Source organism: Micromys minutus, assembly GCF_963924665.1.
Source record: "Micromys minutus genome assembly, chromosome: 16".
Classification (NCBI taxonomy): Eukaryota; Metazoa; Chordata; class Mammalia; order Rodentia; family Muridae; genus Micromys; species Micromys minutus.
Genome location: NC_137985.1, coordinates 35,410,587 through 35,422,977, shown reverse-complemented (window position 1 = coordinate 35,422,977; position 12,391 = coordinate 35,410,587). Strand labels below are relative to the sequence as shown.

At 45.9% G+C, this 12,391-nt stretch overlaps 1 protein-coding gene across 1 annotated transcript in view; it reads left to right on the top strand.

The window, feature by feature from the left end:
* The window catches only part of SORL1 (sortilin related receptor 1), a 150,385-nt gene that overhangs the window by 37,591 nt on the left and 100,403 nt on the right, over positions 1–12,391 (top strand). Inside the window, exons 6-7 of the mRNA XM_080930526.1 lie at positions 2,725–2,905; positions 11,685–11,786. Coding sequence (XP_080786652.1) covers positions 2,725–2,905; positions 11,685–11,786 — 283 coding nt within the window. The remainder of the gene's footprint in view (positions 1–2,724; positions 2,906–11,684; positions 11,787–12,391) is intronic.

Below are 12,391 nucleotides of genomic sequence, written 5' to 3'. Positions count from 1 at the left end.
GAGCATTGGATCACTGGAGTTAGATGGTTGTAAGCTACCACATGCATGCTGAGAACCGGGCCCTGAGCCTCTGTGAGAGCAGCCAGTACTCTAAACCCCCAGATCTATCTTTTACTATTTGAATGAGCAGCATGTTGAGAGGACAAGTCAGCAGGATAACTAAATGCCGGATTATTTAGCACAGGACTTTGCTCTGCAGCTTCTGCGGGCACACGGGTGTGCTGAAGGGATTGGCCCACTTTAATTTGGATCTTTGGATGTCTAGGATTGGGATTTAAGGTGGCTGGAGGGATTTCTTCATAAATTTCCCTCAGTGTAAGAAACAGTGAGAACCAGTCTTTCAGAGAATTAGCATAAGTTTGATCCACCATGCTTGGCAACCTGGGAACAACATGCCAGGAGGCAAAGAGCCTGGGCAGAGAAAGCTAGTAAAGACCTTGCAGTGTTAAGAGACTGGCAGACAGGGTTAGGGGAGCACATTCAAAGGTGACCTGTGCAGCTTCCTCGTGGGGCTGTGGGCAAGGCAGGTGGGGCCCAGTGGGTGACTATGCTTAGAACTAGCCAATGGATGGAATTTTACTATGGAAGACAGAACAAAAAGTATCTAAGAAGCTGAAAGGCAAGGAGATGCCAGAATATATGGATTTGTAGGTGGAGCCAATTTCAGAATTAGGAGGTCCAAATATGGATGAAAGGAGAGAACTGGGGTAGAGGTATGAGGCCTTCTGTCTCTAGACCTCGGCTTCCTCTTTTGGCTAGAGCAAGGGATAATAGAAATAGAGTTCATCTCAAAATATGTCAAGAAGGGTTGCTTCCTCTCTGTCTTTTAAAAATACCCAGCAGTCTCCTTGTCATTTGCATATCCTCCAGGCTAGAGGAAGTACTTTAATCAGTACTTCTAATTGTGGAGAAAAGAACATGTCACCAGCCGCCCCCACACGAGCATCTGATCGGGAAGAATGGATTTCTCCCACGCCGGGACCAGGCTGCTGGCTTCTCTGTCACTCTGCTCGGAGTCCAGATTGTAGGGCCGGCATCACGCCTTCCAGTAGTGTGAACTGAGTCTGTCCCCTTTCTATTTCTTGTCAGCTTTCTGTGTGTGTTCACGTGTGTGTGTGTGTGTGTGTGTGTGTGTGTGTGTGTGTAGACCGGATGTTGATGTTGTTCATCTTTCTTTGTCATATGTGTATCAGTGTCTATCTTGTGTTTTTGAGACAGGGTCTTTCATTGAACTTGGAACTCATTGGCTAGATCCTGTTCCCATCTCCCTGGTGCTGGGATTGTAGGAGGCCACACCATGCCTTTCACACAGAGCTTCAGCTCCTCACGCTCGTATATTAGCCGCCTTCCTGGCTGTACCATGCTCCCAGTTCTATTTCTTCCTCTTAAAAGCATCTGTTTTCTTGGACGAACGTGGCCTTGGAATTGGAAATGCTCCTCACCTCCATCATGCTGAGAACCACAGGGCGTTGTGAAACCATGTGGGGGCAGCTGCAGAAATGACACCCTCAGCTCAATGCCCAAGACATCTCCGCATGGCTACTGTGGAGTTCTTTTCTTGACTTCCCAGTTAATTTTTCATTTGCTGGTTCACCAGTCTTGGCATATGTCTTGTGAGTGTGAGAAAACCTGGGCACATCAGTGGTCCTCCCAGTTTCTTGTTGGGGCTTTATTTGAGAGCTCTAGCTTAGAGCATCTCCACTGTGTTTTGGCCTTACTCCTAAGTTACTGTTGGGGCCAGTATCTAAAGTGGTGGTCTGGGCATCTAAGACAGTGAGCATCTCTTCAGCCAGGATCCTGTTATCTCAGTCTCCCCGGGCCATGTGACACGCCCAAGAAGCTTGCACAAAAGCGTGTGGCACAGTGGGTAAGAGGCCCCACTCTAGTGCAGTGAGACTGATTCCACATTCACCCACCCTCAGTACCTTCATACTTTCAGCTGGGTTAAAGACTCTCCTATGAAAACCTTGATAGCTAGTGTTCAGAGAGAGTGTGCAGCTAAGACTGGGAGGAGAAATAGGAGCACTGGGAAGGGTTCTTGGAGGATGGTGGTTTGAACTTAATTTCAGAGGAGAGGGGGGTGTAGGTGGGAGGACTGAGTTTGTACAAAGGGTGCCTCTACACAGAGGTGTTCACAGAAGCATGAGGGGACAAGAGTGCCTAACCTCTCTGAAGGATGTCTTGCATGATAGCTAAGCAGGTGCCTCATGGGATCTGCAATGTGCTGGTAGGATTCCAGATGGCATGGATTAGTGATGCTTGCAATGAACAGGCAGGGACACCCGAGGGACAGGCCACTGGGCTCTGAGGTTCTAATGTTCCCTGTCTGCTGCTGTACTGTCTGTGCTGAGTCGGAGGCTCACCCGAGGTTCTGAGCTTGGCACCAGGAACTTGCCTCTTACCTCCATGAACCCAATGCTTATTTATTCAGAGCCTCTCCACCTTTCGCTTTACCCATTTTATTTTACAGTAGGGCCGGAGATGGCTGTGTCCTAATCCCAGGACGTTTTGGAAACAGCCACAGCAGAGTAAAACACCTTGTAAGTGAGTGTCAGAACCCCAACCTCTGTCTCTCACCTACGGACCAACCAAAGACACATGCTTGAGGCAGAGTGCTGTTTGTAGACGACCGGCACCACGTTGAACCTGCCTGGTTGTCCACACAGCGAAATGTCCGTGCTAGTGATCAAGTAGGAAATGGTAACAGTTGCTTCTTCCTTCCAGGGGAATCGACCCCTATGACCAGCCAAACACTATCTACATTGAGCGCCATGAACCCTTTGGGTTCTCCACAGTGTTCCGCAGTACAGACTTCTTCCAGTCCCGGGAAAACCAGGAAGTGATCCTGGAGGAAGTGAGAGACTTTCAGCTTCGAGACAAGTACATGTTTGCTACAAAGGTGGTGGTAAGTTGAGGATGTTCAGCAGTGTGCTGCTGCAAGCCGTTCCTCTGCTGGGTCTGGCGTCTATCTGGGCGAGCTTGCATGGCGTCAGCCTGATGATATACTTGAGGTAGCTTGGCTGAAGGATCTCCGTTGTCAGCAAACATGCCTGAAGGGCACCGGAAGGGGAAGGTCAGAATGGAGAAAATGAGAGCAGGCATTCAGAGTATCAGATAATCTAGAAATCTGCTTGTCTTCCTGTAGCCAAGCATCCCAGACAAAGACAGTTTTCTTGTTCAGTGTGTGTGGTTGAATGTATATGTCAGTATGTGTGTGTGGGGGGGTGTTTGTGTGTTGTAGAAGACAAAGGTTGACCTTGGGCAAGTTTTGTTTGTTTATGTTCCCCCCCCCCCCCTACTGCAGTTCAGTTAGAGGCTTGCTGGCCAGTTAGCTCTGGTGAACCTTTCATCTCAGCTTCCCCAGAACTACTGTGTCTGGTTCCTCACCCCACAGTGGGTACTGGGGATTGAACTCAGGACCTCACGCTTGCTCAGCAAATGTTCACCAACTGAGCCATCTCCTCATCTCCTAAAAGCACATTTCTTTGTACTCACAGTAAAAAGAGTATGGACAGGGGCCATGGTGATTGGGAGCTACTGTTCTTTAAATCCCACTACCTGGTTTTCTTTCAATTTAGACTCATCTGTTTGAGACTTTTGGATACTTTCATTTACGTGGCTCATAGGATATGTTGTCATTCCCAAATGGAAACTAATTCTCAAAGAAAAGGAGTAATTAAGCTTCCAGCTGTCAGCATGTCGCTTAATGCTCAGCCTTGAGGAGGTTTGATGTGCAAGAGCCAGCTGCTGAAATGGAAGCTTCAGTCCAGAGCAGAACTTAGCTGGGACTCTGTGACTCTGCTCTAAGGGACTGAGCATGCTCTGGCAAGGGCACCTTGAATCCTTGCTCCTGAGAGCTGTGGCTTTGCTTACTGACCACGGAAGGGCCTCTGGTACCCAGGAGGTTGGATGCTTTCTGTCACTGTTCCCGAGAGACTGAAGCCAGGGAGAGTCTGTCTCCAGATTCTCATTCACCTATTTCTGCAGTGGGTAGCAGGCGGGCAGAAGCAAACCAACCTCCTTGATAGGGTTCTAGGGTGCTCACAAGCAGGGAAAGCAGGGAAGAGGGCTGGAAGAACAGGACAGATGGGTAAAAGCTATAGACAGTCCCCAGTATCCCAGTATGTACCTTGCAGAAATGTGTTTTCTTACTTTATTAATCTCAGGGCCCTCTTTCCAGCCCCTACAAATGATTTTTTAAAACCACTGAATTGTGGCCATTTTTTTCTGCTTACATTGACTTCTAGGTCATCCCTTTCTTGCTTTATTTGGCTTTCTTATATGCATATGTATGTGTACATATATATATATATATGTATATGTACATATATATGTATGTATATACACCTATACATGCACATACATACATACATGCTTTCAGAGTAGCTCAAGAACCTACCCTGCCCCAGTTACCTTGGAAATGAGTAGGGAAATTGAAAACAGGCAGAAGTAGAAACCAGGCCTCAGCACTGATGCTATGTGACCCAGATCGAATAACCCTGAGTTCTTTCTCAGCCTGCAATCTTATCTCAGGCTCCCTAGAGGCAATGGGCCTTTTCTCTTTGAAGTCGTTGGCTTGGAATTAATGTGCGCCTTTAATTTTTCAGTTCTCACACACATTGGTGATGCCCTGGCTTGCTCTTGCATTTGCCTATGTGGGGCCAGAAGGGGATGGCTGTTGTTCCTGCTCTCAGCCTGTACTAATGGCGGGAGCTGTCTGTTCCACGGCGGTCTAGCATGAGGCACAAAGGAGAATCTGGAGTTCCTGTTACTCCTGGGGTCATGTCTGTTTTGATAGTCACTGATGTTAGGCCCAGTGGCAGGTATGAAGCAGAGTTAAACATATGCTGCCTTGGAACCACACAACTAAAAAAACGAAAGGGCAAGAAAACCCAGACAAGTGCATTTTTAAATTTTGGAAGGGTGTATAGTTCTGCCTTGTTGATCATGTTAAGAAGTCTAGGAGATAGTGATGCATACTCTGGGACATATCCACAAAGGGTTAAATGGGAGAGAAGGTATGGGGACCCCCATCATACCCATAGACTTGGGACCTACCTTGGATAGAGTATTTTATCACAACAACAGGAAAGTAAATCCTATAGAATGCATGAACGCAGGCCCACATGGTAAAGATGGAGCCCAGGGTTTCCTTCAGATCAGGGAGGTAATTTTCCTGAGTTATGACCTGCCCTTTAAAAATCTTTTTCTGAGACAAGGCCTCTATATAGCCCAGGCTCACTGAGAACTTGTTAATTCTCCTACCTCACTCTCCATGTGTTAGGTGATAGGTGTGTCTTGTCATGTCTGCTGAGCCATTATTTAATACTCTTTGGTTCTTTAACCGTATTTGTGGTACCTGATTTTGGCTTGCTGATTCTAATACCTGTACTCTCCCATGGATAGTTTACATGGATAGCTCTCCTTTTTTGTCCTTTGATTTTCTTTTTGTGTTAAGGTGGGTGTGGGGAAGTGGAGTTGGGGACAATTGGAAGCCAAGGCTTCGTGTATTTTAGGCACATCTCACTATATAGGTCCAGCCTAGGTTTAGCCCTCCTGCCTTGGCCTCTGTAGTGGTGGCTTGCAGGCCTGTACCACCATGCCTGGCTCATCCTCTATTCTAGACTAATTTTTTTTACTGTGATAAAACCCTCTCACCAGAAGCATCTTAGGAGACAGAAAAGTTTATCTGGCGTATACTTCCAAGATACAGCCAGTCCATCACTGAGGGAAGTCAGGGCTGGAACTTGAAATGAGGAACAATACTTGTCCACTTACTTCTCACAGGCTTAGGCTTAGCTAGCTTTCCTATAGAGCCTAGAGAATAGAGAGCCGACTGCCCACAGTGGGCTGGCCCCTCCTATATTAATTAACAATCGAGACAATTCTCCATAGATAGGCACATAGGCTAGCGTAATTGAGGCAGTTCCTCAGCCACTCAATGAAGGCTTTCAGATGACTCTGGGCCATTTCAAGTTGACAGCTAAAGCCCACCAGTACATTTTGTTGAAAATTACACAGTCATTGTGCCTCTTGATAACTACTTCTGGGTCTGTGCTATTATTCTGTGATGTGATCTTTATTGCACATATACAGGATTGTCTGTGGTTTAGTTTAACAGACAGCCAGTGTTTGTTAGATTTCCTTGGGTACTTTGAAGTAGCAAGTCTCTGCCCTTCCTAATGGGCTCTGGTGTGGGGTAAAATCTCCTGTTGTCTGCCTGGCAAGCTATAGTTGCCCTTACCCCCTATTTCTGCCTTCTCTGGCGTCCTCCAGGTTAGCTGGAGGTGAGACAGACTCTGTTTTGTTCTTCCTGGGGGGTACTCATAGCTCAGCCGTATGATTCTTAGAAATGAGCCTTATGAGCTCAGCCTTAAAGATTCTTAGAAATCTTTCAGAGCTTTTCAAACAGTGCCTCTTAGGGCTATTTTCCTTCTGGATTTTATTTTTAAGCTTTGGTTAGCCCCAGCTGTGGATGCTGCCTCTGGCAATCTTGACGTTAAAGTGCCAGTTGTCAGTTACTGTCCCCCAGGCACACCCTGACTGGCTATTGGACATTAGACTTGTGTGTGTGTGTGTGTGTGTGTGTGTGTGTTAGGAAGATGAGCCCAGACCTACCCCTTTTCTCTGAGGTAGATGAAGTACTGGCAATTTTCTGACTGGATTTTGGGGGTGGGGGGCTGCCCTATCTAGTGGCCATTTAGCCATTATGGCTATGAGGTTATGGGCTTCCAAGGCTACCTCGGCGTTTGAGAGACAGATAGGAGTCCGGCAAGGGAAAGTGCACTGAAATTCACCACGATCACCAAGACCCAGGCACTGTTCAATAAATGCTGCTTGGAGTTTTGCCAAACCTTTATGTAGTCCCCAGAAACCAGAAAATGTTGATTTTTTGAGAGTGTTTATGTGTTTCTTGTTTTTTGGGATAGAGTTTTAGAGCTCCTTACCTTGCTCTTTAGGAAATGTTTTTAATTAGTAGCAACTTCATAAACTTTATAGTTTTTTTCAGTCCTTTTTTAGTCTATAAAGAAGAATGGTTCATATTGATGCAAACTCTTCATTGCTCTCATCTGTCTTCAGCATTCCTTACAGATGCCAGTCCCACTTGCTGCCTACCTTTCCTACATTTAACCTATTTTTCTCGGGATCATTTTTCACTTCTTAAAAATTATGCATTTTTATCGATTTCTTTATAATTTCATACACATTATACAATGTATTTTGGTAATAGTCTTTCCCTGCTCCTCCCCCTAACTTTTTCTGGATCCTCCTCCCCACCTCCACATTCCCTATAACTTCATCTCCTTTCTTTGTTTCGTTTTAATTTTTAACTCACCGAGTCCAATTTTCACTGCCATGAGTGCTGGACCATCCCCTTGGAACATGGCTGACCTACCAGGAACCACACTCCGGGAGAACACCAATTGTCTCCCAGAAGCCATCCACACCTCTACAGACAGAGGCTCATGAGCGCCTCATCCCTGTGCTGGACCGTCCGCTGACTCGATGTGGTGCTTGGCTTGTGCATATGGTCATGACTATTTGAGTTCATGAATTCTTTGGTCCTGTTATGTCCAGAAGGCATTGTTTGCCCAGGTCCTCCTCAGCTCTTGGAATCTGTCTGCCCCTTTTCTGCAACATTCCCTGAACCTTGGGGAGGCTCAGTGCCCTTTATGGCTGATGCTCCTCTGATGCTTGTCTCCTGCACTTTAACCAATTGTGAGTTTCTATGTCAACTTCTATGGATGTAGAAGTGCCTCCTTGTAGGACACTTTTAATACTCTATCCATTTAGCAACATAATAGTAGGTAGGTTTGCCCCTGTGCCTGTGAGTTTCCCACTATGAGTTCTTGGTCATGTTTACAGTATCAGGCAAGTAAGCATTTCCTGAATGGTGGAGGCCTCTTAAGTCTAAGCAGAAAGCCATTGGTTACTGTGATAACCTTCATTCCACCATTGCACCTACAGGCATTTCTTGCCATGTTGATCAGTTTCTAACTCACAGAGGTCACAGCCAGACGGGACTGTGGGGTGACTTTTCCTCCTTAGCGACTGTCATACATCCTCTGGTACTGTGAAAGCTGGTCCTAGTTTGTCTGTGCTTTACTTATTTATTGTTTCCTTACATGGGGTCTTGCTAGGTTACCGAGGCTGGTCGCTAACTCCTAGGCTCAAGTGATTCTCTTACTCCAGCCTCCTGAGTAGCTGGAATGTGTCAACCTGGTTAGTGCTGTTCCAGGGACAAACTATGGTAGGGAAAGAATTTAAAAGAGAAAGGTTGGCTTTGGCCGAGGACTTCCTGGCTTTCTGTGTGTAACATTGCGGAGGGTGGGGCAGGGCAGGGTAGCTCACTTCACCGCAGGAAGCTCTGGAGCAGAGAAGCCTACACTCCAGGGCTTGCTCCATTCCCTCTTTTTATTCCATCTGGGTCCCCAGCAGCACAGTGTCTCCGTGTGTTCAGAGTAGGTCACCTTCCTTTTGTTAATTCTCTTTGGTGGTGCCCCAGGGACACACCCAGAGATGGGCTTTCCTGATCCTTTAGATGTTTCCGAGTGCAATCAATTTGATGGGGATCAGTCACTGAGTGGGAGGAGGGGCCTGGGCCCTGTGCTGGGTTTCTGTGTTTTACGTCTGATGTTCCTTACCGGGAACACCCGTGATGATTGGCTGAAGCTTTGTCATTGATCCAGAGGAGACTGCAGCTCTTAGCTACTGTTCAGGTCACCCCACACCCTGGGAGGCCTCCCATTCTAGCTCTACCATTATGAGACTTGAAGTTGAAGATCTCGACACTGCATCCTTGGCCTTTGTGGCTGAGAATATACCATTTCCCAGATGCTCCTTGATGGTCCATGACTTGCTTTGCTGTCTTCTCAGACATACACTGGAATCCACACCATTTGCTTATCAGAACCGAAAACACAAAACTGAAAAACAAAAAAGAAAAGAAAAAAAGGAAAAGAAATCACCCTCTCCATGAATATCAAATTCTGTACCATGCACCCACATGAACACATTTAAATAAGCCCTCAGTGTTTGCACACGTTGGTAGGTCTACTAAGGGATGCAGCCTGTCAGGATGTCAATGCGGAATGAAAGTTTGGCAAGCTGAGCGTGGCGACTCATACCTGCAACCCCAGCACTTAGAAGGTACAGCAGGAGGATAGTTCAAGGCTATCCATCTCTACCTAGACACTGTCTGAGGCCAGCCTGAGCTACATGAGATTCTGTGCGGCCTAGAAATGGCATGCATGTGTGAAGGGGGCAGCCTATTCCCACATGTTTTATTAGAAAGTGCTTCTGGGAATCACCAGTGTCCAGTATCAGCTATGAGGAAATGGAAAGATGTCTGCGATGTATGATTAATGAAGAGAGGCTGAACTGTGCTTTGGCAAGGTTTACACGCACCATTTATGAGGGAGTTGCTCAGTAGTTTCTCTCTCGTGACCCAGCTTGTGTGCCAAAGATTGGACTGCACACGTCAGGTTGGGATTGTCTTAGGCCACCGAGAAGGCCAGTAGAAATCAAAGTGACAGCTACCATGGGCATTGTGTCTCTTTCTTGTGCTGCCTCAGGTAGACAAGCAAGCTTGTGATTGTGGTGTCTTTCCAATCCCATATCCTGTAGAATTATTTCTATTCTTAACATGTGCTCACCGGCCTCTGAGTTCCTACCCAGGTAGGAAGGCTAAGGCAAACATGAATGGCCAAAATGGTAAGTCCAGCAGCTGATTTGGTTTGCCCAAGTAGCTTCCCCCCAAACCAACACGATAGCTTTCTTGGCATCTCATTAGCCAGTGCTTGACTGTGTGACTGCCTATGCTGAAGAGAAGATAAAGACAGAGATCTTTACTCCAGTTGGTAGTCTGGACCCTGTTGTTTAGGGCAAAAGGGAGGCTCAGGGTTAAGGGAAGGCTGTCTGTCAGTGTATTAGGATGTTTGTGTGTGACCACGCAGGTGCATAGAGCTTCTGCCAGTGGACTCTGGAAGGTGGAATGGGGACAGGGAAGGACAATTGGAACAAAACTCTTTATTTTATCTCTTACTGATTTGTACTGTTACATCTGATCCACGGGGCTTACTAATAAGAGTTAAAAAATAAAAAGGCGAACTAACAAAACCCTGTGGTTTATTAAGAAAAGCATCAGAGCCTGACAGTGCCCTGCACAGTCAGTATTTTTTTCATGAGTTAATTGCTAATATTTTTCTTGATGGCCATAAAACAATACAATAACACTTTCACAAGACCTTAGGCTGAACCTGAATTCGGTAAGGAATAATTCTCTCAGAACCAGGGAAAGAATGCCTTTTGAGGCTTTGAAAAGAGATTGATGTATAGTAGTCTATGAATTTGGATTCATGGGATAAGAGTGGCATGCAAATATATGTGTACACAGATACACACACACACACACACACACACACACACACACACACACACGACATGGTATTTGTCTTTCTGAGTGAGGCTTATCTCCAGCTGTGTATATTCTACAAATAATTAATTGTTCTGTCGGACTGGATAAAAAATTGTTGTATAAATGTATCAAATCTTCTTCATCTGATCCTTTGCTGATGGACATCTGGACTGGTTCCCTTTCTTAGCTATTGTGGTATAAACTTGATGTGCAAGGATCTCTGCAGGGCCAGAGCAGGTTTATGTTTACTTTCAAGGAACCTTCATGCTGACAGCAGTAGCTGACTGCCCCAGTTCACACTTCTGCACCAGGTGGGCTCTTTCTCCCCAGGCTTACCCCCACTGGCTGTCATTTATTTTCTTGATGGTGTGTAATGGAATCTCAAAGCAATTTTAATTTGCATCTCCCTGATGGCTAAAGACCCTTTTGAATTTATTTATTGGGTGTTGTATTTCTTCTGTTGAAACTTCCAGCTGACGTTGGGCTTTTGGTGTTACTGGAAATTGTCTTGTTTTGGGAACAGAGTTTAAAATAGTAGAAGAAAAACATAGCATATATGTATTTTATGGGCTTGGGTATTCTTTGGTAGTTATGAAGATCTCGTATGCACAGGACACCTTAATATTTTCGTGACCCAGCAATGGCTTAAAATCTCTAATGCAATGTGGGGTACCCAGCATTGTTCTGTTCTATCAGTCTCTCTCTTCATATACATACATACATATATATACATACACACACAGATATATGTTATATATATATATATATACATACATACATACATACACACACATACATGTATATATGAATGATTGGAAATAATCAGAGATTGGATCATAGAATTACCAAGCATTCTGCCAAGTATTACAAGTTGAAGCCTTTTTGGGCGTTGCATAATGTATGGCTGAGTTCACTTGTGCAGGCTTAGCTTTGCAGGCTCTGCTCTGTCTGAACTCCATGGCTTTCTTCCTTCCTACTGTTCTTCTTCACACACTGGTGCCCCCTGCCCCCGTGTCCAAGTTCCCCTGTCATACCACTGTCTCTCTTCCTCTCATACCCTCAGACTGTCTGTAGGAATTGTAAATTGAGCATCCTGAACTAAACAGCTCAGCTCTGGGATGACACTGTAAAAACAGAAGAGGGAACGGAGTCACAGACTGCTTTGTGTTCTCAGCAGAATCAGAGGGGTTTGACCTGCTTTCTTTCCCCCATGTTTTGAGAGACTATCATCTGGCACAGTTAATTCTCCTTTCCTCTTCCTTGGCAGCATCTTCCGGGCAGCCAGCAGCAGTCATCTGTCCAGCTCTGGGTCTCCTTTGGCCGGAAGCCTATGAGAGCAGCCCAGTTTGTTACAAAGCATCCTATTAATGTGAGTGAGGTCTCCTGGAGGCTGGGAGGGGGAGGATGCTTGTCTCCAGGCATCATGGGAATGTCCTGCTGGTGTGAGCATTTTACATTCTCCCCGTGGGCACCCTCTAGAGAGGCCTCTGAAGAGACCTGTTATACTCTGGGCCTGTTGGTCTGCTGTTGTGCACTTCACTGTTGGAAATGGAGCTGAATGGGAATCTTTTGCCTGCTTTAAGTGGAGTGAGATTGGCAGAAGGGTCAGTGCCCGTCAGTGGCTTCCTATGCCAGCCCTCAAGCAATGGGAAATAATGTGTATGACCTTTACTTGTTAACCACATACTATATTCCTTGCAAATAGCTAAGGTTCCAAAAGGAGATATATTTGAGTTCTGCTTTGTAGAAACAGACATGTTAGAAAGACCAAGAACAGAGTGGAGGAAGTATTCAATTTTAGTACATACCTCAAATGAATTCAGTATTAGTACATACCCATTGCTAGGAAGGGGCAGAGTGGACCACCAAGGTATAGCCGGCAGCGAGGAGGTTGCCTTGGTAGGCTTTGGCATCAGCCTGTGGTTGATAACTCAGCAGGTATGCAACAGGAATCATGATCAGTTCTGTCTAGTT